This window comes from Barbus barbus (genome assembly GCF_936440315.1).
Source record: "Barbus barbus genome assembly, chromosome: 12".
Classification (NCBI taxonomy): domain Eukaryota; kingdom Metazoa; phylum Chordata; class Actinopteri; order Cypriniformes; family Cyprinidae; genus Barbus; species Barbus barbus.
Window position 1 is genome coordinate 4,964,798 of NC_136740.1, and position 16,678 is coordinate 4,981,475.

A 16,678-nucleotide genomic window follows, 5' to 3' on the forward strand; every position below is an offset into this window, starting at 1 on the left:
CGCACAATAGCTGCCATCAGCGGCACCATCTTGGTCTGGATCAAGATCCTCACATGTTAACACACTCTAGCAGATTAAAGTGAGCGCACGAGAAAAACCGGTGTGCAATCACTCAAGCCTGATCGCTCTGCTCCGCGAGTTAAGTTTTCCTTCTTCCGAGGTGCCTGAGAGAAGAGGAACATGAAAGCAGGGAAGGCGGTGGGCGCCTTATAGCGAGCGAATCAGGGGCGGCTTTTAATAAAAGCAGTCTGTTTGTGAGGGAGCAGCTTCAGCGACTCACACACAAAGCTGTCAAAGATAGCTTTCTACTCCGGTCCGCCCAAGAGAATATAGCCGCTCATGTAACGAGGGCGGTGATTCTCACGTGTAAAAACACCAGCGGATCACAGCGCTACGGTAAGAGTGAGCATGTGGGCTCTTGAGCCGGCGTGGGATCATTCAAAACCGGTTACTTAGTCCCGTGGCTCTATCGTTTCATTCTCTGAGCTTGCTGAGAGAGGAGAAACGGAAGAGCGGAGCTGCCTTCATAGAAGGCCAGCGAGTGGAGAAGAGCGAGACTCATACTCGAGTGAGCATTCTGTTTCAGTGAACGGGCAGTCTGTGTGGACGTTGCCCACAAAGGCGAAGTGCTCACCGCCCTTCTGCATCGTGCAGAATTCCCAGAGGAAAAGGCAGCTTCTATCCACAGCGAGGCGTTTCTACGTTCGTCGCTGAAGGAGAATCGATCTGATTTCCTATGGCGAAGTGCCCGCTTATATAGCCAGATGGCCCCGACCTTTCTGGCAGGCTCTGGCGGGCTTTGCCGCCATAGGCTCATGCAGCACCGCTGATGAGCCATTGGTTCGTTCTATCAAACACACATGTACTAACACAGTGAGTATTCAGCCCAGTTAAGAGATGCTCTGTGGATTTTCAAGAAGTCAGAGATCGGTATCATCATGGCTGTGTCTGGATGGACAGTGAACTCTTTCCAGTTTGAGCATTTATTTAGGAATTGCTCTACAAATGTTCTTTGTGGGTTTTAATTTTTTATTAATCCCTGTATAAGTCACAATAGGGTGAGTTTAAAGGGAAAGAGAAGAACATAAAACAGACAATATCAGTCATTACTGTATTTAGTATTTTCTACACTTGATGAGAAGGAACAACTAATCCTTTGCCACCCAATAATGTTTATGACAAAGCTGAGGAAATTATTTCAATTAATTTCAAAGAGTATTTCTTATTCCTTCTCAAAGAAGCTGTTTGATTTAGTTTACCCATAAATGTTAATTAATGCATTAACTATCAAACATGTACTAACATGTAGTTGAGGCTGCCGTTATTCATGCATGAATCCATATGACTCCAGTCGTAGTTAAGGATAGCTCTTCGTTAGTTCATAATTAGTTAACTCCTTTAGGCATTAGTACATGATTATTCATGTACCCTTATTGTAAAGTGTTACAGATTTGTCTTTGTATACTGTCAGTTATAGTTTTTAGAAAGAAAATCGGAACCTGCAAAAATATATATCAGTATAAAAAATATATCGGTATCGGCAGGTCACACTTACAAAAAAATATGAAAATTTAAATCGGTGCATCTTTAGTGTGAACTGTAAGACAGTTAATATCATGTTATTCATAATCAAATGCAGTTACTTCACAATCAAATGCAGTTAACATAAGATAGCTTTTCTGACCCTGTATATGTCATTCCAAAAGCACTTAAGTACATCTTTATAGACGATATTTCAGTCAAGCTTTATTTTAAGGTCCAGTTCTTGCTATTAACAAACAAATAAATATAACTTTTGCCTCAAAATACTAATTTGCTGTTTATGGATAGTTAGTAAGGTAGTTCTTACAATGTAGGTATTGGGTAGTATTATGGATGTAGAATATGGTCATGCAGAATATGTGCTTTATAAGTACTAATAAACAGTCAATATGTTATTAGAGTTTGTCTCAATCTATTTTACACTTTTCTCCAATGCAATGTACTTGTTCTCGAAACAATTAGCACAGCCATCCAAACATAAAATTATCTTAACCTTTTTAAGAATTTTTCTTGAAACCCTCCCAAACAACATGTGGTGTAGGTGCTGAGGGGCTTTTTGGTAAAAGACAGTTTTACCAAAGTTCTACCAACATGTGAACTTTGCAACAAGGGGAAACAACACACTGGACTTTGTTTATACAACAGAGAAAAATGCATACAAAGCTGAACCCCGCCCCCACCTCGGGTACTCGGACCACATCACTGTTATGCTAATCCCAGCATACAGACCACTTCTCAAACTCGCCAAACCAGTTCAAAAGCAGATCACAGTATGGCCAGACAATGCCACCTCAGCACTGCAGGACTGCTTCCAGGACACAGACTGGAACATGTTTAAAGAGGCAGCCACCTACAACAACCACACAGACCTGCAGGAGTAAACTGAAACTGTGACTGCTTACATCAAAAAGTGCATAGATGATGTGACAGTAACCAAGACCATTACCACACGTGCCAACCAGAAGACACTCGGCCCCTTTCATTCAGACCATCACTGACAACAAGCCCCCACCACAGGCCAGTGATGATGACACATCCTTACCAGTTGCACTCAACCACTTCTACTCACGATTTGAGATACAGAATGACACACCTGCACAGAAACTACTCACATCTCCAAACGACCAGGTAATCTCTCCAGCCGATGTAAGGAAGACCCTGTCCCGGATTAACCCACGAAAGGCTGTGGGCCCTGACAACATACCTGGACGTGTACTGAGAGACTGTGCTGCACAGCTGACGGATGTCCCAACAGACATCTTCAACACCTCGCTGAGCCAGGCAGTCGTAACCACATGTCTCAAATCCATAATTCCAGTACCAAAGAAGTCACCCGTGTCCTGTCTGAATGACTATCGTCCCATAGCACTGACCCGAATCATGATGAAGTGCTTTGAGAGGTTAGTCATGCATCACATCAAGTCCAGTCTCCCAAACACACTGGACCCATTCCAGTTTGCATACTGTCCAAACCGTTCCACGGACGATGCGATATCCACCTAGCTCTTACTCACCTGGACCAGAAAGACTCTTATGTAAGAATGCTGTTCATCGACTTCAGCTCAGCATTCAACACTATAATCCCACAACAGCTCATCCACAAACTAAACTTGCTGGGCCTTAACACCCCCCCTCTGTAATTGGATCCTGGACTTTTTAACTGCAAGACCTCAGTCAGTCCGTGTCGGCCGCAACTTCACCAGCACTACCACACTGAGCACAGGTGCCCCACAAGGCTGTGTGCTCAGCCCGCTGCTCTTCATGCTGCTGACCCACGACTGCACTGCCAAGTCCAGCTCCAACCACATCATCAAGTTTGCTGATGACACAACTGTTGTAGGCCTCATCACCAACAACGATGAAACGCTCTACAGAGAGGAAGTGGCACAGCTGGTGAAATGGTGTGGTGCTAACAACCTGTTCCTCAATGTGAGTAAGACAAAAGAGGTTGTGATGGACTTAGTTGACCAGCCTCCACTGACAATCGACGGCTCAACCGTGGAGAGAGTCGGCAGCACTAAATTCCTGGGGGTGCACATCTCAGAGGATCTCTCCTGGACCACCAACGTCACGTCACTCAACAAGAAGGGACAACAGCGCCTCCACTTTCTCCGCTGGCTGAAAAGGGCAAGTCTCCCTCCACCCATCCTCACCACTTTCTAAAGGGGTACCATTGAGAGTGTGCTGACCACCTGCATCACTGTCTGGTATGGGAACTGCAGTGCTGCTGACCGCAAGACCCTACAACGGACAGTGAACACTGCCGCAAAGATCATCGGTGCCCCTCTCCCGTCCATCCTGGACATTTTCCTTGCACGATGCTCCAGCAAGGCCTCCAGCATCATGAAAGACCCCACCCACCCCTCCCTCAACCTCTTCCAGCTGCGACCATCAGGTAGAAGGTACCGGAGTATCTAAGCTCGCTCTGTCAGATTGCTCAACAGCTTTTTTCCCCAGGCTGTGAGAGCTCTTAACTCCAATCTCCCTGTCCCCCTCTGACCCCCCACTAACCCAACTCATTAATACAGTTGACAACTTTTCCTAAGTGCAATTCTGAGTGTGCTACACACAGGTGAGTTGGCTATACAAACCACCTGTAGTAACGCACTCATCCCACTATATGCACACTAGACACTTTCTATGAACACTCCCTGCTACAAAGACTCAATAAAAAAATGTTTACTTGAGCATTGCACTACAAAATAATGTTTACTTGAGCAGTGCACTACAAATCTTTTTGCACTATGCACTGCTTCCCACAAAATCTCTCTTTAATCTGCACACCAATTTAATGTACGATATATATATACAATTTTTATTTTTATTCCTATCTTTTTGCACAATTTCATGTACAGTATATATGTAAAGTTCTTGTACAGTCTCAGTTTGTATGTCTAGGCAACTAGGTATAGTAGTTATAGTTTTTATACTATATGTATAGTCAGATGCTCTGTTTTTGTTTTTTTTCTTTTATACTTGCATTGTTGTATGTTGATCTTATGTTTAACTAGTATGTAGCACCGTGGTCCTGCGCGACACAACATTTCGTTCCACTATATGTCCACACATGTAGCAGAATGATAATAAAGCTCAACTTGAACTTGAACCCCAAGACTCAACTATTTTCTGCAATTCCCCAGCTGTGGTCCTTGGAGAGTCTGTAGCCACTCAAACTCTCCTCCTCACCATGCATTAGGACGATATAGACACAAGACCTCTTCCATGCAGTTTCGTAACATTTTATGTTGATTGGAAATTCTTAAGTATTGCCCTGATGGTGGAAATGGGAATTTTCACTGCTCTAGCTCTTTTCTTAAAGCCACTTCACTAATTTGTGAAGCTCAGTTATCTTTTGCTGCACATCAGAAATATATTCTTTGGTTTTTCTCATTGTGATGGATGATTAAGAGAATTTGGGCTTTGTTATCCCTTCTATTTATATTTCTGTGAAACAGGAAGCCATGGCTGGATAATTTAATGTTCCCTATGTGTCGGTCACTAAGAGTTATGTCGTGATGACATTAGGGGATTCACTTGGGAGCCTCAATCATCTCTGACTTTAAGAGAAAACGCCAATGAACATTGGCTAGTAGATTTTGCATACCTGCATACCATAATCTGATAGTTCGGCGGGGATGTGTCAGAATGTGACGCCTTCTGTACCATCCAGCTCTGCTCCCCTCCGCTGCACCACCGCGGGTATGTCGTTTGTGCCTTTGGTGCCACACGCAGCCCATCCTGCTGGCTCATTCGCACAATCTGACTCGGCTATGCGATTACGTTCGCCAGGCGAACTCCAAAGCTCAGCAGCACTCTCGAGACTTCGGTGGCAGTCCGAGACGCACTTGTCTTGTGCGAGGAGATTGTTGCGTTCGAGGGTTGGGCATGGCAGTACAGGGTCCTCCCCTTTGGACTCTCCCTGTCCCCTCGTGTCTTTACATAAGTCAAGGAGGATGCCCTTGCCCCGTTACAGGAAGATAACATTGGGTGATTTAGGTTTCCAGATGCTGAAGAGTTCGTGGTCGTCTTTGACGTATTTTTCATTTAATGATGCGCCAAATGTTCTCTATAGGTGAAAGATCTGGACTGCAGGCAGGCCAATTCAGCACCCGGACTCTTCTACTATGAAGCCTTGCTGTTGTAATAGCTACAGTATGTGGTTTTGCATTGTCCTGCTGAAATACACGTCGTCTGGAGGTGTACCTTTCAGCATTCATAGTGCCTTCCAAAACATTTAAGCTGTCTATACCATATGCAGTTATGCAGAGATGCTGGCTTTTGAACTGGACGCTGATAACACGCTGGAAGGTCTCCCTCCTCTTTAGCCCGGAGGACATGGCGGCCGTGATTTCCAACAAGAATGTCAAATTTGGACTCGTCTGACCATAGAACACTTTTCGTCTTTGCCCACAGGACAGGACGGTGCTGGCTTCCTTTTTACGTGATAGAGCTTTAGTTGGCATCTGCAGATGGCACGGCAGATTGTGTTTACCGATGGTGGTTTCTGGAAGTATTCCTGAGCCCATTTAGTAATGTCAATGAGAGAATCATGCCGATGAGTGATGCAGTGTCGTCTGAGGCCCCGAAGACCACGGGCATCCAACAAAGGTCTTCGGCCTTGTCCCTTTCGAACCAGATTTCTCCAGTTTCTCTGAATCTTTTGATGATGTTATGGACTGTAGATGATGAGATTTGCAAAGCCTTTTCAATTTCATGTTGAGGAACGTTGTTTTCAAAGTATTCCAAAATTATTTGACGCACTCTTTCACAGATTGGAGAGCCTCTACCCATCTGACTCTCTAAGACATCCCTTTTATAGCTAACCATGTTACAGACCTGATGTCAATTAACTTAATTAGTTGCTAGATGTTTTCCCGGCTGAATCTTTTCAAAATGTCTTGCTTTTTCAGCACTTTGTTGCCCCCGTGCCAACTTTTTTGAGACCTATAGCAGGCTTCAAATTTGAAATGAGCTCATTTAATGGATAAAAATTAAAAATGTATCAATTTAAACATTTGTTATGTTCTCTACATTCTATTGTGAATAAAATATTGACTCATGTGATTTAAAAGTCTTTTAGTTTTCATTTTATTCAAATGTAAAAAATGTCCCAAACTTTCTGGAATTCGGTTTATATATAAATATATATATACTGTATATACATACACATGCATGCACGCACACACACACACACGTGTGTTTGCTGTATACATGAATTATCCTGAATTATTGATATTGCCTTTTTATTGCATTTTATCTACACTACATATTTGCTGCCCTTGCATCATAGGAGAAAAAAAAAATGTAAGAAGGTTGAATCCATGCTTGAAAAGCTTCTGTCTCAACATCTCCACAGCCCTGTTCCTTTGTGGCTGCTGATGTTGTTATGGACCACCATGTCAAGAGTGCTGCTGTTCCATTCAAAATAATCTTGATTGTCCACCTGAATGATCTCAAACTTGTATTCTGAAAAATGTTTGAACATTTACTGTAAATAACTGAAGTTGTCCCAGGAGGACTAAAAATCTGTACTATCAGTACTTTCATGTACACTTAAAGGGATAGTTCACTCAAAAATTAAAATATTTTGAAGGATGTAGGTAACCAAACAGTTTCTGGTCCCCACTGACTTCCATAGTATGAAGAGATATAGAGAGAAGACAAAAAACAACAACAACAACAAAAATATTGAAGTCAGTGGAAACCATTGGTTAACAACATTCTTCAACATACTGTATCTTCTTCTGAAAACTTTTTACACTCTAAAAAATTCTGGATTAAATGCAACCCAGCGCTGGGTAAAATATGGATGGACCCGGCGATTGGGTTGTTTAGGCAAGGCAAGGCAAGTTTATTTATATAGCACATTTCATACACAGTGGTAATTCAAAGTGCTTTAAATAAAAGAAAGTGAAAAAGACATTAAAAATCAATAAAAACATGGAAATAAAAATAATAAAAACAAGGAATTTTAAAATCATAAAGAAATTGATTTAAAATAAATTTAAAGAAAATTATTATACATAAGATTAATTGCAGTCAGTTCGGACATATAGCACAGTGCTCATTCAACAAATGCACAGTTAAACAGATGAGTTTTGAGTCTTGATTTAAATGTGGCTAATGTTTTAGCACATCTGATCTCTTCTGGAAGCTGGTTCCAACTGCGGGCCGCATAATAGCTAAAAGCAGACTCCTCTTGTTTTGTGTGAACCCTTGGTATTTCTAACTGACTCGATCCTAATGATCTGAGTGGTCTGTTCGGTTTATATTCAGTGAGCATATCAGCAATATATTTAGGTCCTGGGCCAGTGAGTGACTTATAAACAAGTAAAAGTACTTTAAAATCAATCCTAAATGTAACTGGAAGCCAGTGTAAGGAGCTGAGGACTGGTGTGATATGCTCAGATTTTCTGGTTCTAGTCAGAATCCTGGCAGCAGCATTCTGGATGAGCTGCAGTTGTCTAATGGTCTTCTTGGGAAGGCCGGTGAGGAGATCATTACAGTAATCCACCCTGCTGGTGATAAAGGCATGAACAAGTTTCTCCAAGTCTTGACTGGAAACAAAACATCTCATTCTTGCAATGTTTTTGAGATGATAGTATGCTGATTTAGTTACTGCTTTGACATGACTACTGAAACTAAGGTCTGTCTCCAGAATCACCCCAAGATTTCTGACTTGATTTTTAGTTGTTTGACCCCTAGAGTCAAGGTATGCATTCACCTTGAGAACTTCATCTTTGTTTCCAAATGCAATGACTTCAGTTTTCTCCTTGTTTAACTGAAGAAAGTTCTGGCACATCCAACTGTTAATTTCATCAATGCATTGGCAGAGAGAGTCAATGGGGCTGTAGACATTTGGAGATAAGGCTAGGTAAATCTGGCTATCATCAGCATAGCTGTGATAGGAAATTTGGTTCTTCCTCATTACCTGACTTAGTGGGAGCATATACAGGCTAAACAAGAGTGGTGCAAGAATTGAGCCTTGTGGGACTCCACATGTCATGGCCGTCCACTTAGACTTATGCTCTCCTATACTCACATAATAACCGCTCCCTTCTAAGTATGACCTGAACCATTTGAGTGCCATCCCAGAAAGCCCGACCCAGTTTTCCAGTCTCTCTAGAAGTATGTTATGATCGACAGTGTCAAACGCAGCACTAAGATCTAGTAGTACCAGCACTGATATTTTGCCAGAATCAGAATTGAAGCGAATATCATTTATTATCTTAATGAGTGCTGTCTCTGTGCTGTGATGTGCTATGATGTGCTCAGATTGAAAATTCTCCAGGTATCCATTTGAGTTTAAGTAGTTGTTCAGCTGATTAAAAACTACCTTTTCAATAATCTTACCTATGAAAGGAAGATTTGATATGGGTCTATAGTTGCTCAACATGGTGTTATCAAGATTGCGCTTTTTCAGAAAGGGCTTAACAACTGCAGTTTTAAGGGAGTTTGGAAAAGTCCCAGAAAGAAGTGAGGCGTTCACCACTTATAAGAGATCAGCTTCTAAACAGTTAAGCACATTTTTGAAAAAGGATGTGGGAAGTGTGTCAAGATAGCAGGTTGAAGATTTAAGGTGCTGTACTATTTCTTCCAAAATTTTGTTATCAATTTTTTTAAAAACACACATAGTCACTTCTTTTTGAAATTGCGGTCGACCAGAAATTGCGGTTAGACCCAGTGGTTGGGTTACTGCCTAGAAGGTTGGGTTAAACATTTAACCCAACTGTTGGTTGAAACAACCCAGCATGTGTTCTGTCCAATATTTACCCAGCACTGTGTTGTATTTAACCCAGCATTTTTAGAGTGTATATCCAAGCTGTGCTGCATTTAGAGTGACTAATGCATTGCAAATCTAAAAAAAATAAACAATAAATAAATAAATGAAAACATAAAATAAAATAAAGCTGGAAAACTGGGCATGATACCTTCCATGCCACTCATTAATTTACTGAACCTACACAGGAAGTCTCTTTTTACACATTTCTTATTCTGTAGACATGCTACTACTACACAGGGCTACATTTAGTAGTAGTAGGAACACAGCATAAGTTTACTCCACAGAAGGATGCAACCCTTGGTTAATTTTGACACAAAAATAGAAATATTATTCAAGGCTCCATTTCCATTCCTAACTGCAGCAAAAATACAGAACAATGAAAATGCAAGTGCACAGCAATCGTGATCACACACTGAAACTCATAAAGCGCCATGGAAGGATGATCATTTTTGGGGTACACAGATACTGCTAGAAATAAGATAGAAACCAAGAAATGTAATATGCTGCACCTGCTACTGTCAGAGAGCAATGGCTGCCTGTGATTCTGTGAATATTTACTTTTTTCTAAAGGTTGAATTTCAAAGCGTCTTCACCAACTTGCCTTTGAAGTCATGCATCTGATCCTCAGGTGTTTTAAGACCAATGCAAAAAGGGAAATTTTACAGAAACCATACTTGGATTTCTTTACATTTTCAGAGCTATTTACCCATCTGCTGGCAAGAGTCGTCATGCCTTCCCGCCTCTGGTTTTCAGTGTGACAATGGCTGTGGTTTTTGTGTCTCTGGAGCTCATGCTGGAGTGGCACTCAGCTGTAGGTAATCTGGTCATGCCCCATTAGGCTTGTGTGGGACAGGTTTAGGGTAATCTGTCATGCCCCATGGGGTTTGGGAGGACCTAGCTCAAGTGTAATTTGGGATTATGTCTGTAGCACTGATGTCTTGGGATTCAGGAAAGAATCAACATTTGTGTCACTTTCTGTCCCCGCGACCTAACCCTGTGCCGCTTTTGTGCTGTTGGGATTGATGTGTTTTACAAGAAATATAGCAGAAACTGGGCTTAGTTTCCACATGGGGAAGTTTTCACAACTTCTCAGTTACTACAAAGTTTGTAGTCTGAGGTAGTTTGATAGAACACTACAGTTGGTGGTAAATTGTCCATTCATTTTCTCTATAGAAGAAATAGAATTTTAAATGTAACACATACTGCTTTTAGGACAGACCTTCTATGAGTTCTTCAGTTGTTAACCACTTTACAGAATCCATAAATCAGTGGGATTTAAACATTTGGGTTACACTTTATTTTAAGATGTCCTTGTTACAGTGTAATTATGAATTTAAGTATGAGGAATATTTATTAACTACATGTACTTACTGTATGATTGTGGTTAGGATTAGGATTTGGTTTAGGATTAATTGCATGTAATTAAGCATAATTTATTGTTAATATAATAGTAAGTAAATGTAACGTGTAACAAGGATATCATAAAATAAAATGTTTACAACATGTGTTTTTATTTTGGATCCACAAGACTGTTAGCTTTCAGCAGTCCATCATTTTATCACTTTCTGTCTTTCTGTTTTCTCTGTTTGTGTATGCATGTTTGTGTGTGTGTGTGTGTGTGTGCGCACGACCCTGTTGCCCATTCTCAGCAATTTCATTATCAGATTGATGCTTTCACACAAGGTGGGCTTAGCTGGCCGCTAATCTTCAAACTTCCGGCGGAGTGAGTGGAAAGCTCAGCAGCTGATAACAAACCTACATGCCACATAGAATTAATTGGCTAATTATCATAGTGGATGCGAGAGCAGAACAAATCTAGACCTCACAAGTCAGCTTTGTCCCTTGGCATTCTTCTAGTCATCAGGTCAAATCCTATTTATTAATTAGCAGTTTTAATGAGCATGTAAATGGACATGACTATGTCATGTTTCAAATTATGATATTTTAAGACTTTATTGTGTCCCACTTTATATTAGGTGGCCTTAACTACTATGCAAATGCATAATAAAGTACGCTATTTTATTACTTATTGCTTAATATGGTAATACTTTACTTTAAGGTGTCCTTGTTACACATGACATGTACTGACTATTATAATAACAATATGTTTTTCTGCTATTGAGGTAGGATACGGGTAAGGTTATAGGGACAGGTTTGGTGTTATGGATAGGTTTAAGGGTGGGTTAAGGTGTAAGGAAAGGCTCAACAGTGTGATTATAAATGTAATTACATAAATCAATTAGATATGTAATTACATGCAGATATTTATTTATTTATTTTTAATAGTAAAATAGTACAATGTTAACATGTGTATACACAATAATTACATTGTTTCAAATTATTAATTTAAATGTATATACATAGTAGTTAAGGCCACCTAATACAAAGTGGGACACTTTCCTAGAATTTAACTGAATTTGTATATTCACAGGTAATTGAATTATCTTGTTTTAATGAACCCTTTGGTTAATATGTATTTACAATACAACAAAAAGTCAGTTGAGAGGTCATTGGAGGGCACTTGTGGACTGTTCAACAGCAAATTGTAAAGTCCCCATTAAATCTAAGATAGCATTTCCTGCACTACTGTTGTCGCCTAGTGGAATTACACAAATAAAGCATATTTTCCAACAATCTTTACAAACCTCATGGTTACTGCAACTCAAACATAACAAACACAGCTTTTACCGGTCTATAAAAGTTAATTCACCTCTCACCGATGAAAGTAGGCTGCTTTCAATAAAAGGTTATAAATTATAAAAACTTTGAACTTGAAGTTTAGCTTTCATGAAGTAACCTTCATTGCAACATCCTACCATTTAGATATCCTATCATTAGACAGACAGATTGATTGACTGCTATGAAGAACAGTTTAACTTATTAAAAAAAGAAAGAAAATTCACCAAGTTGCTAACTGTCATGAATCTGGTCTATGAACTTCCGTTAACTCACCACCAGAGGTCACTCGCTCACCACATGGACTCTTGCACCACACAAACAGTTGCATGCCACCTCAGACTACAATTCCCATCATCCAATGCACTGACGACACACAGCTGATTGCACTAATCACACAGCTGATTTGACTGATCACACACCCTACATAAACCATGGACTTCCTCTTCCACTCTGCCGAGTATTGTATTGTGTTTATCACTCCCCTAGTGTTAGCTGCCTTACCGAGCCATTATGTGTTTTTCTGTTTAGTTCTGCATTTATAACTCTCCTAGTTTTAGCTGCGATACGGAACCCACTTTGTTGTCATAGTCTTGCCTTGTGTGTTTTTCTAGTGTTTTGATTCTTGCCTGCGTTTCCTGGATTTACCCCTTTGCCTTGCCGTTTGGACTCTGTTTGCACCTCTCTTGGACTACTGCTCGTATACCTGGATTATCTCTCTGCCTTGCCCTGTTGGATATTGTTCGCCGATCGTCGACTCTCGCTAGCCCTAGGATTGCTCTGTGTCTTGCCCGTACCATACCTGTTTGCTGTTGTTTGACCCTGCCTGTTTATTGACTGTTTATAAATAAAAGCTTGCACTTGAATCCGCACGTCTCACGTCTCTTCGCCCCATTACACTAACAGGCTGATAAACACAATATATATGCCAATATGTACATATCCTAAGACTTGCTGACATAAAATAATAATTAAACTTAATTTGGAGTATTTCTTTAATGTGCAATTTACATTTCTTAATATGTCTAAAATGCATTTTTATATCACTATTAATAATAATTATATGATTTAAATGCAAGATATTCAAAAGTGTACCTGCACAATCAAATATACTTCAGTATATCTTCAGCTGGATCTCAGCACTATTTCTGCACAACTGAAGCACTTTAAGTCCAAAATTAGTGTTGTTTCAATTAAGCAGAAGGTAAGTATACCTGTTTAGTATACCAAAAGTGTATATATATAATTTTTTTTTTTTTTTTTTTTTTACTAGGGATGTCCCTGGGGTCATTATAAGGAAAATAGATATTTATATATTTTATATAGAAAACAAAAAAAAGAGACCACAAGCAAGTGTGCTGACTTTTTTTAATTACTTCCTTTAAACTTGTGCATCAACTTCAGACAGGAAACTGTGTGCACTTCATTTTGTTTTCACAATATGGTCAAAATTAGTTTTTATCTGAAAAATCTTTAAATACATCTTATCCATTTGAAACCATTTACACACAACGTCTTGGCACTGAGTACTAGCAGTCTATTAGAAACCGGGGGCATTGAATATGAAGCATATTAGCAGTCCTCTTCACTTTGTATATATATTTATATATCACACTTCTGAATCCGTTTTGTCGTTTCTATTTATCTCAAGTAAAAATATCTTTCTTTAAATATGATTCCTTTACATGATAAAAATAGGATCTGTCCAAAATGTGTGTGTTTGTCACATAAAGACTACCAGGCATGCTCGGCACTTCCCCCGTTCTGTGTGCGCCTATCATGAACCCTGGCACAAACTCATCCTCATGGAGGCCAGGTGATGTGATCCTGGATGTATTCCGTCACATGGGGCTCATCCATGCGGAAGGGCATCGGTCCCATGGGCCATCGCAACCTTATATTCTGGTGTGGGGATTCCACAGGGCGGTCATCCCCGTATCAAGAGAGAGATGCCAATGATTGTGTTGATAAAAATTATTACAAAATTTTGATATTCTTTAAATGTACAAAACACCTTATTATTTTTTATAGAAATCTTACATTTGCACAAGTTTACATGAGGATTCTTTTTCTGAAATCAAATTCACAAAGTACAAACATTAACCTGAAATTAAATGAAAAATTGAAAAAAAAAAAACAGACATGAAATATTACATGTGTGTTGTTGCTGTGACCATCATGGAAAGGAAGAAAAGAAAAAAAAAAGAAAAAATTTGTAAACCAAATGGTTGAATAAATGCATCGCAATAGTTGGAATTTGTTTTGAGTTCACTCATCCAATTTTTGGAGAGGTTTTCGGATGAATCTCATGAAATGTGTTTTTTAGCAGGTAATATTTCAGCTCAAATTAAAATTAAAGAAATAAATATCAATATATTTGATAGCATAAGTGAAAAGAAGACTATTTTAGGACCATTACTTTTTTAATATTTGTGATATTATTGGCATGACAGTTCAAAACACATTTACCTCTTTTTACAAAAAAAAAAAAGAAAAACTACTGTAATATATAAAAAAATGCTTTTTTTGTTTTTATCATTTGTTGTACCGTTTAATTTATGCTTACTGATGAATAGATTCTGCATATTCTCTAGAATACAACATACTGTAATGAGAATCACTAATAAGTGTAAAAAAATATGCAGATGCATTACGGTACAAAATTTAGAGGTTCACATTTAAAACAACAAAAAACAATAATAATAATAATATTTAAAAAAAATGCACAGACAATTTAAGCCTCATCTAATGAAGTTTTGCTTCAATAAAAGTATCTTATTTTGTCTCTGAAGTATCTTATTAACTGTTTTGTTTTGTTTTTTGGACAGAAAATATTCAGTTGTGTAATGTGTTAAAATGAACACAAAAACTCAATGATTCCATAATTTTTGGGGTCAAAATGTGTTTTGGGTCGAACACATTTGTCTGAGATTCACCCTTACACACTGCGATGCTCAGCAGGGGCCCGAAAATGCAAAGAAATTAAAGTGGTATATTGCCTGTTGTTCTGTCCTGCTTCCATTGCTTGTGAGTGTGGGTGAGAAACATGCTGAATAATTTCAGTGATATTGCTGTGGCGCTCAGCAAAGAGTGCTGCAAACTGATTGTTTCAGAGTATTTTTTTTTTAATTTTGCTCCTAAAAGTAGCACAGGTACTGTACGTTTTAAAAACCTGTCCTTCTTTTGCTTCCGTATTTGTCAGGACACGTGTCTTCGTTCTCTCTAAAAGGACTCAGCTGCTCTCTGTGGATGGACAACAGCCAAGTGTGTCATCAAACCTAAAATAATATGATCGTAATGAGCAGACAAACCTCCCTCCATCACACTCCTCTAGCTGTGTGTGTGTGTGTATTTCCTGCTAAAAGTTACCCTGAACGCTGGCACCGGTCAGTCTTTGCTCTAGTGGTGATCTGGAGCGATGAGGTAACTAAAATTTTGCCCAGATTCAAGTTATTTCCACAGGAAATATGTTTCAGTTTCTGCTGTTGGTTTCAGTAACTAATTGTTTGAAATTACATTTAAGATCCCTTCCCCGTGTAGAAAACCGACTTCCTCCCCGCCCAAATTTCTCCCCGCCAAGTTTCCTTCTCCAAGCTCAAGAAAGAGCGAGCTGGTGTCCGTTTTAAGCCATGGTCTCTTTGCCTGGCAGTCTTCGGTCATTGAAGGTGTGCATGTTGATGACTTCATCCGTTTTGACCATGACGGGCGGCTGCGGCTTGTGTTTGAGCCGGCGCTGGCACTTGAGGGAAACCCGTAGCTCGTCCACCATGGCGCTGCAGAAGGATCTCTGTGCGGACAGAAGAACACAGCTGATTGGACGTCCCTTCACTTCTGACACACAAACACACACATACTGTCTCTCGGCTCCTGGAATGGTGGAGGACAGTGGGTCAGTGATGGTTAGCGGGGGACTGGGGGGGGGGGGGGGGTGAAAGAAATGGAGACTGGATGGAATGATTATGCTGGTGTCCGTGTGGATGCACAACACGAGCATCATAACTAAAGCGATTTCTCCGTGGCAGATTTCACCTTGCTTCCTCCTGCCAGGATGCTGCATGATTTATTGATGCATATTATTTTCCTCTCAGATTCAAATCCTGTATAACCGTATGGCCAATTAAACAACCCCCCACTTTCCAAACAAGAAGCAAACGGTGAGATTGTCAGCTGTGTAACGGCGAAGCAAGCCAACGTGTGATTGTCATCCTGCTTTTCCTTTTGAGAAATAATTAACAGACATTATTCAACAGCCACAGCCTTTATACAGTCTTATGACTTATTCAGATTTGTTTGTCTTTGCTTGGAAATGAATAAAAATAAACACATTCATTCTAACTAAAGGTACAAATTGCCTATGCAGTTTGTGCTGTGAATAATTTAATATTGCTGCTCACAGGAAATGCTTTGTGCTTTTGTGGCTTTATTTACAGCATTTTCATTACAATATGTTTGTGAGAGACGTGAAGATATGAAATAATAAGGTGCTTGTTAGGCATTCCGATCAGAGTGTTCTTACCCAATGATCTGCCTTCTTCATAGCGACATCCTCCACAACAGCCAATAACAGAACATTAGCAACTAGCTTATGATTACTGGCACAAACTTTAATAATTGATGCTTCAAATTTGACAAATTCAGCCACACATATGAGATTCTGGGTTAAACAGAAGTTATGAT

General features: G+C 39.8%; 1 protein-coding gene across 1 annotated transcript in view; it reads right to left on the minus strand.

Moving 5' to 3' along the window:
• Window positions 1-13,362: 13,362 nt before the first annotated feature.
• Window positions 13,363-16,678, minus strand: part of LOC306877519 (glutamate receptor ionotropic, kainate 2) — a gene marked incomplete at its 5' end in the record, with an annotated part of 188,183 nt that continues 184,867 nt past the window's right edge. Inside the window, one exon of the mRNA XM_079429310.1 lies at window positions 13,363-15,788. Within this exon, the coding sequence (XP_079285436.1) occupies window positions 15,624-15,788 (165 nt within the window). The 3' untranslated portion in view covers window positions 13,363-15,623. The remainder of the gene's footprint in view (window positions 15,789-16,678) is intronic.